Consider the following 23,571-nt stretch of genomic DNA (forward strand, 5'->3'; position numbering starts at 1 on the left):
GAAAAAAAGTATATTTAATCTATTAATATTAAAGGAAATGCTCTTATTCCTTAACAAACATTCTGTATATTAAATTTTAAAGGTACAAATATCAAAGAAAAGATAAAGTATTTCAAGTTATAGAAATACAACTAATTGAAAACAAAAAGGAAATTATGTGTTTTCAGTGGCACAGACTTGTTGTAAGTTGATTGACCTTTAGTTTATCTGTAAACTAGTTTAAATATTTGGTGAATCCATTATTGGGAACTAAATAAGCGTTCTCTAATGGGCTAAAACTATATAAAGAGGAAGGAGTGATTAAAAGTACTAGCTAGTATTTACTATACGATGAAGGATAAGTGTTTTTTTTCTATTTTCTATTGGTTTTTAATTGGTTTGCTTGTGCTACTACAGTCACCAACTGTAAATGGATCAAATGGTAGATTGAAGAATGGAGAGATAAAGTTAAGAGTAACGGTACCCATGCATGGTTTCCCCCAATTTGTGAATGTAGTTTGGGACCCTTCTCAACAAAAGTACACCGTTTCTGGATATTGCGTGGATGTTTTGAATGCCGTTGTAACCCGCTTACCCTTCAATGTTTCTCTACATGTTGTACCTTCTGTTGTTGAACCAACCCATGGTTCCGGATTTCACGATGCATATCTAGAACACTTCCTGTCAGAGGTTAGTAAACTTGTGTTTTCTTTTATTTAAGAAAATGTATATATAGCCAGAAAACCTGACGGTGACTCTGCTTTTATCTTTGGTTAAAACCACGACGAAATAGTATGATGCGGTGGTAGGGGATATAACAATCCTAGCCAACCGTTCAAACTACGTAGATTTCACGGTGCCATATATTGGATCGGGAGTTAAAATGGTAGTACCAGTTCAACATGGGAGGGATCAAAACATGTGGACTTTTGTCAAACCCTTCAGTTGGGATCTTTGGTTGAGAATAATCATCATCTCTACCTTCATAGGGCTTGCCATACTCATCATGGAAAGAAATGTAAGCGCGCTGCCTAATCAAGAGGGTTCTCCAAATCAGAAAAAGCTTTGCCCTGCAACCATCTTATTGTTTCCAATCTCACAAGCCATTCTTCCCGAAAGTAATTACGCATGCTGTTGATTCATGTTTTAATTTTATATAATTTATATATATGTGTGTTAATTAGTATGTTGGTTTCAAATTTTTGAATTTTCAGAACAAGTAGTGGTAAAAAGATGGTCAAGATTTGTGCTGATGGTTTGGCTTCTATTGGCGTTGGTCCTCATGCAAAGTTACACTGCCAACTTGACTTCTATATTGACCTTGGATCAACTGCGACCCAGTTTAAAGAACGTTAATGATCTAAGGAGAGGGGGTTATTACGTTGGATACCAGTCTGGGTCTTTTGTTTACGATGTTCTGATTGACCAATTTAAGTTTGACCCGTCCAAACTAAGGCCATATAGCACCATTGCTGAGTATCATGATGCTCTAAAGCTTGGAAGCAAAAATGGGGGTGTTGCAGCTATATTCGATGAAGTGCCCTACCTTAAACTCTACCTTAAAGAATACGGATCCAATTACATTTTGGCTGGCCCCGAATATAGAAACGCTGGGTTTGGTTTTGTAAGTCTCTCTTCTCTTATTCTCATTCTTGTACAAGCTTGTGTTTCGGTTCTTTTTCTTTAATTTTGTTTTATTTGTCGTTGTAAAACTAAGACTAAACAATACATGTACAAGGCTTTACCTGTTTTAGCATATATTTTGCTTGTTCTATTTATGAGCTACTCTACACATACATATAATGCATAAGTCATAACTAATTGGTCTATGAAAATCTGACTGTGTGCTTGGGTGAAGTAGTTTAGTTAAACTTAAAGTTAATCAAATGTGAATTATATATACAAATATCATATAATGAGTGCAGTTATCGTATAGTTTTATCATAAAATAAGTTGTTTTCAGGTATTCCCTTTAAACTCCAATCTCACGGATTACTTTTCGAGGGGCATCCTGAATGTGATTGAAAGTGGAATAATGAATGAGATCGAGGAAAAATATTTTGGAAAGAATGAGATTGGAGGAGAAGACTCGTCTGCGGAAATATCTTCTGCTCCTCTCAGTCTCAGCTTTCATAGCTTCGCGGGGCTTTTCATTATTGCTGGGATTTCTACTTTGTTAGCGTTGTTGATTTCAGAAAGATTTATTTGCCAAAGACTCCTTTTGACGGCTAAAGCATTCACTCAGAGGTATGTCCCCCATTTTTCCAATCCAGTTCAAGATTCAACTCACGGAACAGTGGCTTAAGACTTTGTCAGAGATTGGAACAGTGGCTTTAAGACTTTGTCAAAGATAAGATAATATACATTACAACAACAAAATAATGGAGAAAAAACTAATTTTAGACAAAAAAAATAAAATAAAATAATAATTAATTATTATATTGATGATATTAAATAATTAGTTATTATATTGATTATTTTAGAGATATTTTAGAGAATAAAAAAAATTTGGTTTGTAAATTAGTTTTTATTATTAGAGGGTTTCTAAATTGGTATCTAATTAGCTATCAAGTGTTTTTATATCAAATTTAAAATCTAAATAATTGGTAGTTAAAACATTGGTAGCTAATTAGATACCAATTTAAAAACTGTTTAACAATAATATGAATTAATTTAAAAATCAACAATTTTTTTAGTCTCTAAAATGTTTTTTAATTTAGTCACTATAACAACTAATTATTTTTGTCTCTAAAATTGGTTTCTATTTCATAATTTTCATGCAATGATATATTCAAGGGCTTCTTCCAAACTCAAATCAATGAGACAACATCGTTATGATCAATCATTGTATTTGAGATATTGTCCGCTTTGAAGATTGGTGTTCCGTCACGATTTTGTCCTAAAAAAATGCTTCGATGGATTAGGGAATGAAATAATATATAAACTTCTTTTGGTCTTGATCCTCTTATTTGCATGAATATTATTTAATGTTGTTTTTGTGTGGTGGATTTGTCCTAGATGTTTAGCTGGATGTTGGCTTAGATCTCTGTTTTATGTTTAGGAGACAAGTATACTTCTGTATAAGGGTTGGACCACCCCTAAAGTGGTTCCTATTTATTTAATCTTTATTATTAATAACAAAACTAACAAACAATTTGTAACAAAAAAGATAAAACTTAATGTGTAACCGTCTCTATATAAGTATAACATTTTTATTATTGTATTTAACTTAAAAGTAAAATAGATACCTAGAAAATGCATATATATGAAAGGGGATATACTATTATAAACCTTCTTTAAGTCTAATATAATTTTTGTAATTATAATCTTTAGGGATTTGAACCACGCAATACTAGAAAATCATTGATTAAAACTAAAATTAATTAGTTACTATAGTTATCAAATTAGAGACCATTTTGGAGACTACTACAAAATTTGTTGGTTTCTAAATTAGTTTCTATTATTATTAAATGGTTTCTAAATTGGTATCTAATTAGCTACCAAATTTAGAATCTAAATAATTGGTAGTTAAAACCTTGGTAACTAATTAGATACCAATTTATAAACCATTTAACATTTTTAGTCTCCAAAATAGTCTCTAATTTGGTTACTATACCAACTAATTATTTTTTGTTTCTAAAATTAGTTTCTATTTAATGATTTTCTTATATTAAGGTTTATATATTTTTGGTTTTATTTCAAATATTTAAATAAAATTATATTTTTCATTTTCTTCTAAACCATGTAATTTTTAATAATAATAATTTTGGTGTGATAATATTCTTATATTATGCCGATACATTAAACATTGAAGAATTAAACCAAAATAAGTATAAAAAATATAGGATGAATTATTTATAGTTTATAAAAGAAGTCAATGAGATTTCTTTTTAAAAGATAGAATACACATTTCATGAATCAACTCAAGAATATCAAACTCATAAAATATGTTATTAATCTTAATATTACTATATATCCAACTGAAATTAAAAATATTGATATTAGATCCACTCAATAGTGAGTAGAAAGTATTCTATATTAGGATATACTAAAGGATTACACTAGATAAAACCTTTGATATAATTGTCATAAATACAAGAATAACAAGTCCAAACAGAACACAACTAACACAAGTAGTGATGATAGCGACAATTTTATTACTTTTGATTTGTTAGTTTAGCCTTAAAAAAGTTCTTATTATTTAAACATATTTTTCTGTGATGTCGTTATAGGGTTCTCTATCTAACGTGGGAGAAATACCCCCACTAACCTATGCCATACGCAAACTCACAATCGTCATCATAATAATAAAATTATAATATTTGATAAGATACTCAATTAAAATAGGGTTTAAGAATATTTTATATTTTAAAACAATAAAATTGACTTTCAACAACCAGAGAAAGCATATATAGTCCAATCAAGATATATATAAACAAATATTGTAAAATTTACATAGAATTGCACAGTTATAAAAGATACAATAAATAACTCTTATTTCAGCTATAGGGTTAACTCTCAAATACGAGAAATTGTTTGGAGTAACTTACAAAGCGATTTTGCACAATATGCTTTAAATTGCATTTTCTTGATAGCAGTGTATCTAAATTGTAGTCTCAAATTCCAATACTGACATTGATAATCAAAACAAGGATAGCAAACATTTCCACTTCAGCAAACTAAAACTACTATCTAATATCATTTCTCATTTCTAATTACACTTTTTTCCCTTAATAGGTCACACTTATATAATTGTTATTTAAATATGAAAAAACAATAATTTTATAAATGTGGTTTAAGAATTACTCAAGATCAATTTTACAATAACAACGTTGTCTTTAGCATGTGTAGGTTAAACATTATGATCATATTTATAAAGGTAATCTAAAAGTAAAAAAAATACTTTTACAAATATTACTTATAAATCACTATTATACTTTTTTAAAAAAAATAAACCACATTAAAAAAATGTGACCTAAAATAATAAAGATATATCTTTAATTATGAATATTTTAAATCATATTTAATTAAAATTGTCTTTAGATAGCAATTATTAAAATATGATAATTTTATCCCATTTTTTTAAAATTGTGGATATCTTAAACCACATTTAATTAATTTATTGGTAAAATTTAAAAAAAAACATGTTTTCACAATACATTTTGCTTTGTATTCCATTCTCCAACATGTTTCCAAATCTAAATTTTATTTATAAATTAAATTTGAAAGAAATTCTGGTTCTAAAATCAAAATCCAAACTATAATATTGTAAAAAAGAAAAAATAATATTAATAATAACAATAATAATATTATTAATATTATTACTTTTATTATCAATAATAATAATAATCATAATAATAATAATAATAATAATAATAATAATAATAATAATAATAATAATATTATAACCACTGAATTTGTTTGGTGTATTGAAAGATTAAACAAATGTAACTTAAACGAATGTTACTTACCCATGATAAAATACTTTACAGTTAAAAAATCGTTGTCAAAAATTTAGAGGATGATTTTCATAGTTTCTATCACAATTTTATGTTGTTAAATTTAGACTGATTTTTATACTTTGTATCACAATTTTATTATGTTAATTAATGTGATATCAATATCTCTATATAAAGGGAATTTCCGTCTTAACTGCTCTTAATTTTTTTTCCTATTTTATCCTTATATTAATATTTAATTTTATTATTGTATTATGGTCATTGTGTCATTTCTTATTCTCCTCTTAACTGCTCTTAATTTTTTTTCCATTTTATCTTTACTTAATAATTTATTGTATTAATTTATTTTGGTTATTTGGACATTTTATAATTTCAAAAATTAATAAAATAATTTTTTAATTTTAAAATTTATTTTATTTGTTATTATTTAACTGGAAAGTGGAAAGAGTGGAGAGAGTGGAGAGATTGATTAGATTTGGGTGGAAAAGATGAGAACAATTTAAACGAGTCTATATACAGGTCCAAGGGTCCAAAGTGAAGAAAAGAGAAGCAGATTTCATTGCATTTTCTTCTTTTGTATATAATATTTTTCAAACAAGGATGAATTTTTGGTTTATTGTTTAATGGTGTCATATGTATTGTAATGATTGTCATATATTATTGGTTGTTTATAGACTTAATGAAAAATATTGGTTTAATTCCTATAATTGATCAAATATTAAAAATTATTAAAAAAAATATGAAACTCAAATTCTATTTAATTATTTTTTCGGTTGAGTTTGTAGTTTTAAATAAATTTTAACTATTACCAAATACATATATTTTTACCCATAATTAATAAAATATTAAAAATTATAAAAAATATGAAACTCAAATTCTATTTAATTATTTTCTATTTTGAGAGAGTATTTTGAATTTAAATAGTAATTTTAAATTTTAAATTTTGAAAATTCATTCATTCTCTTTACTATATGTAACTTTTAATTACCGTTCTCCACTATTTTATTAACATACTCTTTAACTTCTCATTTTAATGTTATTAAGAGAAATTGTTTTTAAAGAATAAAAAAATACAAAAGCGGATACACACTACTCTTTTAACTGTATACTCTTTAACTTCTCATTTTAATATTATTAAAAAAAATTATTTTTGAAAAATAAAAAAAATACTATAGAAATAAAAATAAAAAATTGTGGATACACGTCAGTGCCGTGTTCCCACTGTGTTCCCGATAATTTGTTATAATATATATGCGGCAGAAGGGTCTAGTACTTAATGTTACCCATATATATTTAACTTATTTATAAAATTGTGTTGTAGATGAAACGGGTCCAATTAAGTATAGCCCTCGGAGAACATGTCACTTTTTATTTTAAAAACGCATCAAACATGAAATAAAAATCATATTCTATGCTCTGACATCTTCCAACACATTAATGAATTGCTAACTGACATAACAAATGGATTCACATTAATTGGTTAAATTCCAACACATTAGCACTTTTGGGGATACACCAGCTAGCAACATATTCTAAACGCGAAAAGCTAAATAAATATACAAACTGCATACACCCCCACTCCCCACACCTTAAAATATCTGTCAGAATTGGCAATAAACTAAACTATATTTTTTTAATAAACTAAACTATAATTTTTTTTTCTTTATCAGAATAAATAGAACTCACTTCAGAAAAAGGTGATTGAACATTTATATTGATTATGAAATTAATCCACACCTCATCTAGTTATTCTTAACAAACGGAGAAAGTCACCTCCTAATAAAAAAATCAAAGCATTAATAAATACAACTTCAACTTTAAACAACGTAACTAGCAACCCAAACAAATAAAAACTGATATCACCTAAAATTAACACACAACCCAACTGCTCAACCAACAAATATTCAACTCACAAGACAATTAATCGGAGACTAACAAACACAAATAATTTAAATCATACTTAGACAAGATATAGGGACAAAATACCAATCAGAGAATAAGAAGTGAGCAAAGGAAACTTTTATGTAACTCAAGACCAAGTTTTTAATTGGACAAAGAGAAGATTTTTTAATGATCTACCACTCCACAATGACATTATTCCTATAACTTCAAAACTCCCTTACCACAAAAATCCACAAACTCCCCAAAACTAAATTAACATAAACAAATGCATTATAGGTCAAAAACTAAATGAAATTGAAATGTGAGAAGGAATCAAGAGGAACAACTTACACCAATCTTAACCATAAAAAACATTGATTCCAAACTAACCATACAATTCTGCAATAGAAATAGATGATTAGTAAAATCTTCTTATAACCTGAAAAAAAAAAAAAAAAAAAAACTTTCAACCACAAACCAAATACGTGACTCTAAATTTTAAATACATTAGACATACTTAGCTCTCACCTCCTCATATTCTTATATCACACTCTCATTTATCCTTCTCTTTAATGTATACTAACGTCATCCATCTATCAATTATTTCTCTCTTTCTTTGATGCATATTCCAGAGTCACTGAAATTTTACTTAAATTCAAGATACAATCCCTATTATAAAACAATTTAGAATCAATTAGCTTTCGAATTCTAAACAAGTTTTGGATCAAAAGTTCTATAAGAAAAATATGTGGATTGGTAATCCATAAATGAAAAAAGTTAATTTTGAATTAACTAATTTAAAAGTGAAAAAATCAATTCTAGATTAATCAATGAGTGAAATATTAATTTCAAACTAACTAATTTAGAAATTAAAATATTAATTTTAATTATGCAGTCTTAATGTAATTTGGATAAAAGAAAGAACCTTGGTTATTCACTGATAAGTCCAATTCTATTATAAAAACTATAGTTATAAGATTTGCATTCAGTAAATTTAGTTAAGTATACAGGATTTATAAATATTCTTGGTCAAATTTATATGATGTTACCAGCACTCATTTTTAATGTTGGACTTGACACAATTTTAATGTTGACTTGAAGGAAAGACTCAAACCTCCACTAAAGACTTAGACCTCTACTAAAGATGTTTTTGATGAATATGTTGAAAATGTTTTGAGAGTTTTTAATTTTTTTTATATGTTAAATCTTTTATAAAATATATTTATAAGACTTTTAATTTAGCACACAACTTATACTAAAATCAATTAAAAAAATTATTTTTTATGGTTTAAAATATGAAAAAAAAAGGTTTTGTGACTTTGTTAATTATTTAAGTTTTTAAATAATCGATAAAATTATTTATGATAGATTTCAAAATAGGATAATCAATTATGAGTTCAGTTATTAAACCATAAAACATATTTAAGTGTTTTCAATGCTCTCATAAATTAATTGATTAAAATCTTGTATAATCAATTAACTTTTTTTTTAATTAATTGTAAAGCGGAAATAATCGATTAATACATTCGATTACAATAGAAATGTTTTGTAACTGATTTTTTTATTATCAATTTGAGATTATAATTAATTATGTTTGGAAATTTCTTTAAATCAGTGTTTTCTTATTTCTATAAATAGAAATTTGGTCTTAATCTTTTATAAAACAAATACTAGTGGAAAACATAGATCCTTCATAGATTATCTAAGTTATTCTCAAATTGTCAAAGAGCTTTCAAGATTTAAAATCAAAGATTGTGTCGTGCTAAAAACTTTGTGAATTCTGATACCTTTTTTCTTTGTTTGAATAGTGTTAAAGTGTGTTCCAATTTATATCAGTGTAGTCAAGAGTTTATCTTATTTCTATCCTCTTAAGTATTCATAGGGTTGATTATATCCTCTTAAATATATTCAATAATTGATTTAACTTTTGTTTATTGTCTTGTATTTGTAAGGGTCATTGTGAATAATATAGATCATTTATGATCTGAACTACTTTATATTTCTTTTACAATCTTTCTTTAAATATAATTTCTGAATTAATTACAATTTTAAAAGAATTGACAAAAAGGACAACAAAAACAATTTATAAAAAAAAATTAAAACCAACTCACTGCCCTTTTCATTTAACTAAATCATTTATTCTTTTCTAACATTCAATGTTATTATTAAATTAATATCTTTAAACTCTTTTGGAATTCCAAGAATTACTCGAATTTATAAATGAATTGTGCATTATAACTCTTATCTTAATCCTCTTTAGAATAAGTTATGAAAAGTCACAATCCCAACAAAAACAATTGTATATTTTTGACGGTAAACCTTCTATAGGTTTTGCTCATTAATAAGAAGTTTTCTTATCTTCTTGCACACGACTATGTTGTTAAATGAATGTCTTCACGCGTAAGACTTATTATTAAAAAACTGTCTTCATTTCAATAACTTCCAATTATAAATAACTAATGTTTATAGACCTATATTAAAATAATATTTTTAGTGATAAGATAGATTTTATTCAAGTATTTCTAGAAGAAAAAACTATATTGAAAAATAAAATTATATCATTTTCTAGATAATCTGATTTTAGCTAATGACAAATTAATTTATTTTTCTTGTGTTTTAGAAATATTTAGAAAATTTATACCAGAAAATTCTATAAATATAAATTAATTTTACTTTATGAAGAAACTTATTTTATTTTTAGTTTTCATTCATTCATAGGAGTGATTATAGGGGAAAAAAATCATCCGCAGAAAGTCATTCCTTAATAAAAATAAAAATGCAACTAACCCAAATTTTTTCTTGATTTTTATATTTGCATATCAAGTGATGTGACCCGTGACAGAAATGTATGCTAATGAACTTAAATTTGATCCGAGAAAGTATTTTGTAAACCTTTCAATTTTAAATGCAACTTGACATCTAAAACATTACTTTCCAGCCATATAAATTCCTTTAGACCGCATAATTTTCAGACAACTGGACAAATGGCGAGCTTCAAAGATTATGGAAACTGGATAGGTCATTAGCACGAAAAAAAGACATTTTTCTCCACAACTTTTCCATACAAATATAATGTAGCGCCAATGCCCTAGATTACATATACATATGCCTTCCATGACTGCCGCCAGCTACGGATACAATCAAAGAATTATATTCTCACTAAGCATAAACAAGATTTTAATAAAACAACAAAAGACTTATTTTTTACAACATCAAACTTTCCATGTAACGGACAGCCAATTCCTAAGATTGCATATAATACAAAAAGCCTTTCATGAATTCCAGCAGTGGAAAAGTCAACAACCTAAGAATTACTTTTTTCCACTGATAACTAGTGACTGGAAAGGCTCCCTCTTTATTTCCACGTATGTTGAGAAGTCCTTGCTCAATGGCTGCTTCCAGGGTTCTCCGTCCATTTGCATATAGGCATTTTTCCACCGTCCACCTCTCACTTCCAATCGAATAGCTGATGCCTAAAAGATATAAATAGAATTGAACAGTCATGAGAAACCAGTGGCGGTGTACTGATCACTGAGAAAGACAATTTCACAACGTAAATCATGGCAATATAAAACAAGGGAGACAAGACCATTCCATTTTAGAGAGAGGTGGGCTATGATCAGACTAGTCAACAAATTCCCTACAAAAGAAAAGAGAACGAGCCCTCTATACGGGCAGACAGGAAAAAGGGTTTTTCACTTGTCAAATTTAAGTTGAAAGTGAACTCAAATATGAAGTTTTAAAAAATTTAGTGGTAAACACTAGATACAAGTCGTATAAGAAATCAGGCCCGCATCATTTAATAGTCAGTTCAGTTGCAGTTGGTATTTGTTTCAATGACATATTTATGTCATTGAATTTCCAATCGGCCAGTTTTTTCTCACCACCTTCTTCCCAGAAAAACCCTTGGGCGGAGGTGTCAAGATATACTAAGTTTTTTGGCTGAGGTGCTCTCAAAATCATAAATCTGACATTTATAGCTAGATCTTTCCATATTCTATTAGCCATAATATACAAGTGAAGAAGATCGACTCAGATGCAGAACAGTATGAGAATCTTTAAATCGAACAAGTCAAGACTATGGGTTATTATTTAGAATGTGTCAACCTCTCGGACAAAAGCAGTCAGGGAACCTAGGTAAGCAATTCACTCAAACACAAACAATAAATAGTGGTACCTGAGCTAGGTGCTTTGCAGATATCAGTTCAACCATGACAAACGATGCATGCCATCCTTGTTTTAAACCAAATACTTCCAAGAGCCCATCGGCAACATCAGCTTCAACAAAGCCTCTCTGAAAGCACATCAAAAAGTCTATTCAGTCAAACATAATTAAATTGAAGTAACCTTTTCAACAAGTTAGCTTATATTCAGAAACAAAGTATGTATCCCTAGATCTTTTATATAATTGAAAGGAACACGAGATAGAATGTTTTCATATCATCACCTTAATAAGGTATTATCTTAGGCAACATACCTTATCCAAATATTCTGGTTTTGGTTTACCCCATGGATTTCTCCCACTTCCATAGCTGTGAAGATTCAGAGCAACTATTGCCCTTACACTGAAAGGAATAACGTAACCACATCATGCAAAGTGGACCAGAACAAAAATTTCACGAGATATTGAGTTGTGATTATGACTCTTGCTACATTACTATGCAGTAAAATTTAATTCAAATTTCCAAAATCTATATGTACGAGGAAGAAATGCACACTTCAAAAATTACAAAGGGCAACGATTCCATGGATGGAATCTAAGCAAAAGAACGATTTTTTATTGATGAACCTGTGCCAATTTGGTAGCAGCCTTACATTAGGGTTAGAAGATACAAAATAAAAGATCTCCCAAGTTATACGGGAGACTACAACTGCCCACTTCACACATTCTCAAATGAAAAATAATTTCTCTCTCAACCACCCCTCCTTGTTTAGAGGCCATACGCTTTATTTCTTATACTATTTAAGCCTGCCCAACTACCCAAACCAACTCCCTTACTAACGAACACCTAACTAATTACTAATGGGTATCTATCAGCCTGTCTTTAAAACATTGACTTGATTACACTTAATAATATGCATCAGCAACAACTATACTATATAGATGAGAAATGTACCTTGTAGGAATTGCAATCTGCTCCCACTCTGAGCTATTGACCCTTTTGATATGCATCCGCAAAATGTTTTTAAGTCCCCTAATGACAGAAAGGACGTTTAGGATTATAGCAATAAGGAATAGCTATTAAGTTAGTCATCTTCCTTTATTATATAATAAAAACAAGCATACGAGTTTCCATATAAATAATCATTATACAAGTTCATCTCTCACAATAACTCATGAAATCCATGGAAAGAAGCCGCAGATAATCATAATCCAAAGACATTATTCTACTTCTTTGTCGTAAAACAGATTAAGACACAAGACTCGTGCTGGACACAGAAGAATAATCAAAGTGACCATGCATGGTGGAGGATGAAATGGCTCTTCTCAACTCAAATTATCCAATCTTGTATTTATAACAAGCATGGACTATAAAATCGAGAGAGAATTTATCTATTTTTCAGCAGTAGCGTAAAAATTATATTCAGCTTGCACTCAAAAGGTGAAATCATGTCAAGTTAAACAGATGGGGTTTGCGTTCTCTCGTGTACAAATTTCACATGACAGGTCATGTTTTGGAGCGTATTGTGTCTCTGTATAGTCATTGAAGAAGTGGGGTCTGATAAAAATAACAGAGAAACAAACACAAAACATGCATATGATCTGCATATACATGTGAAATCCATCAGCAGACAGATTAACAGAAACTCTTCACTATCCGGGAAATTGTTTTTCCAAAGACAACAGAATAGGTAGAAGAGATCATTTGCCAACTCATATTTCCAATTCTTTACATTAACAAAAGAATCATTATTGTTGCAATGGTAAACTATTTTTTTTTTTCTAATGAAGAGTGATATCTATTGCACATAAGGTGAAAAAAAAAAGAGCAAAAATTATAAGCATTTTGCTTTTTCTGATTTATCACATGAATAAAACAGCTTAGCTGGCATATCTTACCTTAGACCTGGATCACTTACGCAAGGTGTGAAAAACCAGCCCTGTGTGCAGCTGTAACTTGAGTATATAATCTGCAACCAGAAAGAAAAGGATTTATCAATGATCACAATCCATTATTAGGAGACATAGTGGCTATTAGACTGTTAACACTTGTGCTAATATGATAATCTCAAATACCATGCTGCGAAAAGAAAAAAAGAAGAGAGAATATATTGCCAAAAATCAAATTAAGTGAACTGAAGCAAGCAAGAAAGAAGGAAATTTATAAAACACGTTACGCAACTCCATAGCTTTAATACCTTATTTGAAATTGGACCGCTTGCAAGGTAAGGTTTTTCATCGCGTAGATGATGGAAGCCATAAGCCACTTGGGCATCCATTCCTGTAGAGAGTATAACAAGATATTCTATGAATGCTAATAAATACAGATTAGAGATTCGATTGAGCAATCTAAAAACTTTTCCATTCTATCAACCACCCAAAAGCCAAGAAAGTTGTTGCATCTCAAGTTTCTACATCGATTCACACACTCATAAACAGGTGAAAAAAACCAAAACAAACATAAAATCTAAGGTATAAAAGGAATTCTCAATTAGCTTCAGTTGGACAATTGGCATGGTCACATCTTGCTAAAAAGTCTGAAGCCATTGTAGCACAAAATAGTAGTAGGCCTAAAAGCCCAAACTTCAGGCATTAAAAATTTGAGCAGCATCCATGACAAGTCAGTAACTCCATTCATGAAATACTACCTAGGATGCATCAATACCATGCAAGGAACAATTTGTCTTTAAAACAACATGTCATACAACTAACATGTAGTATCACATGTAAAGTAGTAACTTCTTTCTCAATGATTAATCTCAACTACCATCTAAGGCACTAAAAATCTAAAATAGACATGATACCATCTCCAGAAATTTTCATTTTAAGTACCAATAAAATCTACTGATGTACAGATTCAAGTACCTATGCTGAAGTAATTATAGTACACGCCTTCATAACTTGCAACTTTCTCTGGTAGTTCTCCCTCAATTTCAAAGCCCTGCAGAGAGCAGACACACAAAAAATTCCATATTACAATTGGACAGCAAGAATTGAGAAAAAAAGTTGTGAAAAGTTGCATGCTGAATCAAATACTTTGCCGTCTTTTCCAAATTTACACTTAATAGAGTGTACAAGAAACAACCATTTATGTAAAGAATTAAGTTTAATCGGAGTGACTGTCTAAAAAGGCCTTGACAAGGCCAATTGTAAAAAAAAAATGGGGCTCATGCTGTACAGAAGTATATTTTGATTAAAATTTATAGAATAATCATGTCGTGTGCACAAAAATTGATATTCATTATTTGAGTAAGTAGTTGTGATTTCTGGAAAAACTTGAAACATCACAAAATATTATTACTAACCTAATCTTTTGAGACCTATATATGAAGGATGATCATTTGGGAACCAAAGATTACTGCTAACCTAATCTTCCTCCTATATATGAAGGATGTGTGCATTTGGAAGCCACATACTCTATGCTCAAGAAAACAAGCCTAACCAATTCATATACAGAGATAAAACGCATTAATGATATGAGAAACCAGACAATAACCTGATCAAGAGTGAACTCCTCTGCAGGCTTCAAACAATGTGGTAGCTTCACAGATGTGCCTTCTGGCATTGCAAGTGAAACTCGCCAACTGCATTGAAAAACATATTATACCAATTTAATATATGTGAGCCACAAAGCAAAGAGAACACAATTAAAGTATATCTCCGTATAAAACCCAAATTCAACTCTACAGTTCTAAGAGTTCATACATAGAAGATGTACAAATAATTTTAAATTTACGATCAACATACTTTATCTGCAACTAACCATGGCAAAAGCTGAAAGCCAAACTCATTTCATTCAGTGACTTCATATCCCCCATTAAAATTAACCCAGTAAAGGAAAAACATATGAACTATAATCAAAATACACAAAACCTATCCAAACGCTTGACAGTCCCAGTACTAGCCCTTTGAAGAGTTCTCTTGATAGCAGACCTCCATGCAAACGGAAATGACCCACCCTGAAAAATATCAGAAAGACAGATTAGTACAGTAGACCCAACATTTATTTAACCCATTATTTCCAAGAGTATGGAGGCTTACCCAGCTAAAACTCCTAGAAAGGTCATTGCCTGTACCCAACGGTATGATCCCTACCGGAGGAACTGGCTCTCGAACCAGTGTGCGAAGTTCTGTAAGACATCCTAATACCCAACCAACTGTACCATCACCTCCAGCAACCTGCCCAATCAACCAGTTTTGAGATTGCCAAAATATAGTAATGTATATAATATATATATATATATATATATAATCGAATATTTGTATCCAGTACGTACTATAATTCCAATTATGTGCAGTCAATCACATTTTTAACTTATAAATTAAAGAAAGAACTGCATAACCAATCACATGTCAATCATACCTCATCTATTTCAGTTTTATGGAGGAGGGAAAAATAGAATAAGTAACAAATACTCTTCTAATTATAATAACTTGCCATTTTTTAAATCAATTATGCAAAACGTAAAGAAACCAAATACGGGACCCATCACAACTTAAGCAATCACACGCAGTACTTTATATCATAAGAATGAATTGTAATGCATATTCCAGTTCTCGAATCATCATACCATAACCCTGATTCTTTCACGAGTTTCTTTGGCACAAGAATCACCAAGGCCCGCCAACATCTCCAGACAACTCAATCCATACCGTACAAATTCATGAGGCTTCACATCTGATAAGTCAAAAACCTGCACCGTACAGCCAAACAACAATCACGACATGTAAAGACGAACAAAGTTATAGAGAAAATAATAACAGAAGTAAAAATTCGAACCACGAAACCACATCTAAAGAGTAACTTGAATTTCACATACGCGTCAAATAAAAAAAACAGTTAAGTAACAGGACATGGTGATTCTCAAAGCAATTGCATTGTCTATAGCTAGTAGAATCCTTCAAAACGACTCTTCTTCTCTCAGTTCAGAAGTTTCAGCGTCTCACTGACAAGATCCGATTAATTTCACAATTTCCCCTGCTTTGCGACAAGTGATTCGGAAAAACATAGATACAAACGAGAGAACGACAGCGAGATTTTAAACACTCCCAGGTAATTTAAAGCAGCAGTACCTGCTCTTCACTCATGAGTTGCTGGAGTCTCTCCTTGAGAGCGGGGCCGTGGCGGCCACCGCTGCGGGAGTTGATGAAGACGACCATGGGACATGGCGGAGCGGCGGAATCCTCGCCGTCGGCGCGGTTGATGTAGCGGGACTCACCGGCGGCGGGGTCCTGAAGGCGAATGGAATCGCGCATTGCGTAACGCAGGTACTGCGGCATGGTGAGCTGCTTCTTCAACTCGTCCTTGTCAATTCGGATCCCGGACAGACCGCAACCGCGAAATGACTCCACAATCGACGACCGCACCGCTATCTTTTTAGTCTCACCGGTCGGCGCCGGCGAATCCATCTTCTTCCTCGCTCTCCTTTTCTCTCGGCGACGACTCGATTCTTTTCTTCTCTGAGGCAAACCCTCTGGCCCGTCTCTCCTCTGTCCTCTGCAGAAAATTTAAATCAAAAGACGAATCTCTTTATAATTTCATTATCATATTATAATTTATGAATAATGAAACAAAAAGAAAAGAGTGCATGTGTGAAGCAACTCTTGACTCTCAAGGCAGTTTTTGCAGCGCGCAGGCAAAGACGAAAGTCCAACCAGTAAATTTGAGTTTTATTGGAGGCTCGCCAATCCTATAATTTACTTTCGAAAAAATAAAGGAAATTTTTGCTAATGCCGTTCCTTAAACTCTTTTTCTTGTGATGGGGAAAATGCCCCCACATGTTACCTCTATTTACAACAAATGAAAAGGCATTATTTCTCCAACTCACACGTCCCCACCCAACCATATTTGTCCACCTTATTTCTATTTTTTTATATGAATTGTAACATTTATTTTTATGATATTCAACCAGTTATGTGACTTAATGATGTAACTCCCTGAAACGATAAATAATACACATACCGGTCGTTCGTGGATGAAAGCGAAGTTTGAATTGAATCTTCCATCTTTTTCTCAAATTTCCAGTGTGTGTTAACGAGCACACCGTTACTCAAGAGGGTTTGGTTGGGCAATTGCATGACGCCTCTGAGAATGGTAGCACACGGAAAACAAGAAAAAATTGATAGAGGAAACTCGCAGTGAACGAAAGACACTTTCAAGTTGTGCCAATTTAGAGTTTAAATGAACAATTTGTTCCGTCTTTGGTCCAAGACGAGTCTTCGACACAGAACGACACAGGCCATATCTGTGTAATTTTAACCCTATTTTAGTTAAATAATAACTGTGATTTAGATTTGCTGTTGCTGCTAAGAGTTGGCTGCCAACTCAACTATTTCATATATCCAAAATTAATTTACCATCTTTACCTATTCAAGAAATATAGGACAATTATGTAGAATGCTAATTTTGTAGAATAAGTGTCAAATAAATACCTGTTGATTAATACTTTTTAGATATTAAAATTTTAATTCATACTGAGTATCAGTTTTCCTATTCATTGTCTAATAATACTTAAGCAAATAATAAAGTTATTAATAATCACGATATATATAGTTTAAATAATGTAACATCTAATAAAAAATATTTCTCTAATAATTACCTTGACATAATAATAATAATAATTCATACCACAATATAAAAAGATACAATATTTGTTAACTTCTTTTGTGTCATCTTTTAATTGGATAATTTTACTTTTTAATAACTAAAAAATATTTTATTTATTTATTTATTTAATAAAATAAATAATTAAATAGATTTTTTATTTTAAAATAACTAAATAACTTCCTTTCTAATAAATAAATAATGATTGTATATTTTTGTAGTACTATTTTTATAAATTTTTATATTTTTTTAAATCGTATCATTATTTTAATTAATTATTCATAAAAATAATAAATTATATATATGTATTAATCTAATAAAAATGTGAATATACATGCGTTAACAAAATTACTTTATCATAATAATAATGGTTAAAAAAATTACTTTATCGTATTTTAGAAAACCGATTTGGTGTTATACTTATATTTGGTATATTAAAGTTGACCATTTTTTCAATCATTACTTGCTGAATGTGATAAGAAAATTAAAATGTTTTACTAATTATATATAAAAAATTAAAATAATTCTTAAAATAAAATAATAATGCGACATTACTTAAGTAACTAAAGAAATAATTATTTTTTAATTTAAAACTGAAAATGATTCATTTTCTACTATTAAAATTTCCTGGGATGTTTTAAAACAAAAATCACTTTTATATTTAGAGAAATAATGTATTTAGATTAACTTGAACGGTGATAGATAATCAGTTGTTTTTTATGGTGAAAATAAAGACATTAAATCTTTGTCTATGAGAACTATAACATTACACAAACAAACATAAATATTGTTGGGTGTGTGCTTTTTTCTGCATTAACTCATTCATGTCTTTGTTTCTTCACATTAGCTTTCATTGTTTGCCTCCATCCTTTCTCTCTTCTCCAACAAAATCTCATCTTCAACCTTTATATCAGATTAAATATTTTGCATTTTTATTTTTTATTATTATTCTTTCTCTATTACTCTCTATCTCTCTATCATTAATGATTAATTTATAATTTAAATTATTTATAAATTATAAAATACAAATCAATCATTAATTGTCTTGCTTGTAATTTAAAGACTACAAGCTATTTCTAGCGGGCAAAAAACACACCAATAATATGTTTGTATATTTTTGCAACATTATGCTGAGTAGGGACACTCTTGATTTGTAATTTTTCTTTTGCATTATTCTTATATGAAATAAAGTGTCAAGTATTATTTAAATCATTATAAAAAAATTATTAAATATAAATTAATTTTAGAGATAAAAAATAATTAATTATTATATTAACTAAATTAGATATTATTTTATAGAACAAAAATTTGGTATCTAAATTAATTATATTAACTAAATTAGATATTAACTAAATTTATAAACTAGTTTCTAAATTGGTATCTAATTAATTATCAAGGTTTTAGCTACCAGCTTTAGAATTTAAAATAATTGTTAGCTAAAATCTTGGTAGCTAATTAGATACAAATTTAGAAATTAATTTATAAATTTTATTAATAATAGAAACTACTTTAGATACCAGTCATTCTATTAATTCTTAAAATAGTATTTAATTTAATTAATATAATAATTAATTATTTTTTGTCTCTAAAATTGATTTTTATTTAATGATTTTCTTATAGTAAATGTTTTGGTAATTTGTAATTGTAATTTTTCTAGTATCCACGCAAATAGAAAATGTTAGTTGTACTAGACTATCATGGACACAAAAAGCATGAATACCTTAAGTCATGTATGTCACAGTAACATCCTTTGAAGGTCATACTCAGTTTGCACCATTTGAACAATCACCGTCAATGTCAAAAGGTTCCTACACAATTAAAGTAATTTGAACCCTATCAATATCTCAAGAGAAAAACTACAAAAACTCCTTCAAAGATTTGAGTTCATTACAATAGATGACAATCCAATTTGTAAATACGGTGACAAGTCATAAATGAAAAGTATGGAATCACTATTGTCTCCTCTTTTCTTTTTCCATTTGCTTACAATGCAAATTGAATTACATATAAAAGATGGAATGGGGGTATGAAACTACTATTTTATTTTATTTTTCCATTTGTTTACCATGTGAATTTTTTCTAAATATTCAATTTTTTAGAGTTACATGGTTTGACATTCAATACTCCTACTATTAGGATTACTTCTTGTGGGACTAAAAATGTTAAAATTTAGGATCACTCCTTCTATATGTATAACTTATTATGTCTTTAAATTTTGCACATTTCATTTATAAACTTATCTTACTAATAATAAAATATATTTTTATTTTGCAGTGTTTAACATTTTAAAGAGACTTCATGTATCAAAATAATGTGACTTTTATTTAAACTTTATATTACATTTACTCTACGTTGATGTCCATTTTGTGATTATTATAACATTTTGGACAAATTGTATTTTTTTTTGTTGTCTTGAATTAGTTTAAAGAAACTTCTCATAACTTGACTTAGTGGCATACTTTAAGCTTTGAATTATTATTTTTTTAAACTTTGCATTATTTTTTAATTAGGTTGATACTTGAAGGAAAAATCTCCCTCCACCTCCATACATTTTTCTTGCATCTCCAGGCTAATTGTGAAAAGATGATTTTAATCTTTTTAAAAAATTTAAATAACTCTAAATTAAGCATAATCTCGCATTTTTAAATAACCTCAGTTACACTCATGTACCCTCGTACCCCCTTCAAACCGTATCATTTCCATTCTTCTCTGGCTGCAATGTTTGGGAAAACAATCACTACAAGAAAAATTCATTTTAGCTGCCAACAAAAAGCGGGGGCTATAAAAAAAAGTCACTAGCACGAGTGAAGTCTACTCAAGTTGGATACAAAAATAAATGTCAAATATTGTGTCCACAATGGAGACCTATAACTCATACTAAAAATTATTAAAATAATAATAATAAGTTAGCGTTTAGAATGAAGACACAAAGTAGATGCAATGGAAAAAAATTAAGTTACAGAATAATATTGAGTCTATAATGGGGACAAAAAGTAGATGCAAGTTAAAAATTATTAAAATAATAATAATAAGTTAGTTTCTAGAATGGGGACACAAAGTATATGCAATAAAAAAATAAGTTACAGAATGATACTACGTCAAGAATGAGGACACAAAATAGATGCAAGTTAATATTTTATTACCGTTAGTGTAGGTCCAGGTAACACTAAGTGTCTGTTTGCATCAAGGGGTGCACTGTTCCTGCGAACGGAAGTGAAGGAGACTGTTGGGTATGAAGTCAGGACCAATTAGATTGGACTGACTAGACACCATATTTAGTGAATGGGCTTAATCATTGTGTTCCTTGTATAATCTCTATTTAAAAATATCATTGTACTTGTAATTGGTGTGCAACATAACATAATGAAAACCTAATAGTTGTTCATGTGAATGTAGGTTGCAAATGGCAACCGAACCACGTTAAATCTTGTGTTGTTTATTTTTCTGCAGTTGATTCGTGATTATGTGTTGCTTCCGCGTGCGTTTTTCCCATCAAGGTACACCCCTGTTTGGATCAGGGATTAAGGAGGACGAGGGAGCGGGGGAGTGGGTGGCTGGAAGGTGCAGGTTTCTTCTCTCAAGTACAAAGAAATAAGAGGGAGAAGAGAGAAAGTCATCTAAGGATGCATGCAATGACGCATGTGCCCCCATTTTTTTTATAAAATATGCTATGAATTAATCACACTGTAATTTTGTATCTATTTTTTTAACTATCCCATGCACATATAATAAAACATAAAAAAAAAAGATAACTAAAATAGTAAAAAAATATATATATTAATAAAAAAAATTAACTATATTAATAATATAAATATTAAAATAACAATTATATTTAAAATAAATTTTTAAAATAATGATAATAAATATTAATTAAAATAATTTCAATTATTTTAATTATTTTAATTTTATTTCAAATAAACTGTACACACCCAAAAAAATTAATTATTTATAATAAAAATAAAAATATTAAATATATTTCTAATAAAATATAAATGCCTATATATATATTAATAAAAATAGTATAAAAAATTTAGTTAAATTAAATTTTACAAAATATTTCATATTTTATTATTTGAATATTTTAAAGATAAGAGTAAATTTTTATATAATTTAAAGAATCATAAATAATATTAAAATTATATAAATACATTAATTTAACTAAAAAAATTAAAATAAATTAATAAATTGAAAAATAATATAATTATATTTAATTTACTTATTTATTTGAATTCTACATTATTTTATTATTTTATTTATAATTAAAATTTTAATTATTTTAATTAACTAAAATGTGCACAAAATTAATTATCATTTATTTCTTTTTTTATACACAAGGGTAAATTTGTAATCTTACAATTTACACAATTCAAAATATTCTTATAATCATCACATCACTCACATATTTGAATAAACTTTCCTCACATATCCACTCTAACATATCCCAATCCAAACAACCTTAACTTTCTTCATACTTTCTTCACACTTCCACTCCTCCACACCCTTAACTTTCTTCATACTTTCTTCACACTTTCACTCCCCTACACCCTTAACTTTCCACTCCCCTATACCCTCTAATCCAAACAAAGCTCAAGGTAATGTGGGCGTTTATTGTCACCTTAGTCCAAACTAAGTTATTTAATGGGAAAATAATAAAACATTAAAACATTTTTGTCTCACATTTTCATTTTCTCACACTTTCAATTTCTCATTTCTAATTATTGTTGGAGATCACACACCGACTAGAGATTAGGACATTTCATAGTATATAAGTGGGTGCAAACCTCACCTTATAAGCCGATTTTATGAGGTTGAGTTAGGTTTAAAGTTCACTTTTTAATATGGTACCAGAGTCATTTCAAACATATCCTAGCGATTGTTTGTTGGGCTTATCAGGTCACCCTCTATCAGGCTGTTATCGGACCACCTAGAATATATAGTCACACACGAGTTGGTAGCCTCGACGTGAGGGGGGTGTTGGAGATTCCACATCGATTAAAGATTAGGATATTTCATAGTATATAAGTGGGTGCAAACCTCACCTTATAAGTCAGTTTTATAAGGTTGAATTAGGCTTAAAGTCCACTTCTTAATAATTATTTAATTTTATATCCATTTTAGTGTCCCCCAAACCTACACTATAGTTAAATAATGTATTTTTCTTTATGTAAGCTTAACCGACACTACCTTGTAAATTTGTGTCCCATTGGAGGTCATCTTTATTGAAGATGGATGTTGCTCCCTTCAAGACAATGTGTTTGATGAAGCCAAATGTGTATTTTCCTTTGTTGTTTGAGTTTGTATTTACGGGATGTCTTGTGTTTAGATTAGAGGTTTTTTAAAGTGAGCTTTTTGCATCATGACCCACATCTTGACCCTTAACCATGTGATAAGAGCAAGCACAATGTTTTCTAAAAATGTTTTCACATGTTTTGCCAAAATACTCTTTACTACACAACAAATGAATCTGTTCTTTCTTAAATGAATAG

General features: G+C 29.4%; 2 protein-coding genes across 4 annotated transcripts; one reads left to right on the forward strand and one right to left on the reverse strand.

The window, feature by feature from the left end:
- Positions 1 to 243: 243 nt before the first annotated feature.
- LOC137805903 (glutamate receptor 2.8-like) lies at positions 244 to 2,509 on the forward strand. The gene is made up of 4 exons (XM_068605785.1): positions 244 to 669; positions 773 to 1,097; positions 1,194 to 1,603; positions 1,943 to 2,509. Exons 1-4 carry the CDS (start codon positions 331 to 333, stop codon positions 2,282 to 2,284), a joined length of 1,416 nt encoding a protein of 471 aa, XP_068461886.1. The 5' UTR covers positions 244 to 330; the 3' UTR covers positions 2,285 to 2,509.
- A 7,832-nt stretch (positions 2,510 to 10,341) lies between these two features.
- On the reverse strand, positions 10,342 to 17,632 carry LOC137807375 (diacylglycerol kinase 7-like). 3 transcript variants are annotated; one of them, XM_068607990.1, is made up of 13 exons: positions 17,444 to 17,632; positions 16,555 to 16,978; positions 16,053 to 16,175; positions 15,523 to 15,660; positions 15,355 to 15,440; positions 14,978 to 15,065; positions 14,347 to 14,422; positions 13,680 to 13,762; positions 13,381 to 13,451; positions 12,437 to 12,514; positions 11,797 to 11,884; positions 11,497 to 11,613; positions 10,342 to 10,792 (listed from the first exon to the last, which is right to left on the reverse strand). In XM_068607990.1, exons 1-13 carry the CDS (start codon positions 17,557 to 17,559, stop codon positions 10,631 to 10,633), a joined length of 1,650 nt encoding a protein of 549 aa, XP_068464091.1. In that variant the 5' UTR covers positions 17,560 to 17,632; the 3' UTR covers positions 10,342 to 10,630. The 3 variants fall into 3 exon arrangements, with proteins under 3 accessions (XP_068464091.1, XP_068464092.1, XP_068464093.1); XM_068607991.1 differs by lacking the exon at positions 17,444 to 17,632 and adding an exon at positions 17,084 to 17,309; XM_068607992.1 differs by lacking the exon at positions 17,444 to 17,632 and adding an exon at positions 17,137 to 17,259.
- Positions 17,633 to 23,571: the final 5,939 nt, after the last annotated feature.

This window comes from Phaseolus vulgaris, chromosome 3 (genome assembly GCF_000499845.2).
Source record: "Phaseolus vulgaris cultivar G19833 chromosome 3, P. vulgaris v2.0, whole genome shotgun sequence".
NCBI lineage: Eukaryota > Viridiplantae > Streptophyta > Magnoliopsida > Fabales > Fabaceae > Phaseolus > Phaseolus vulgaris.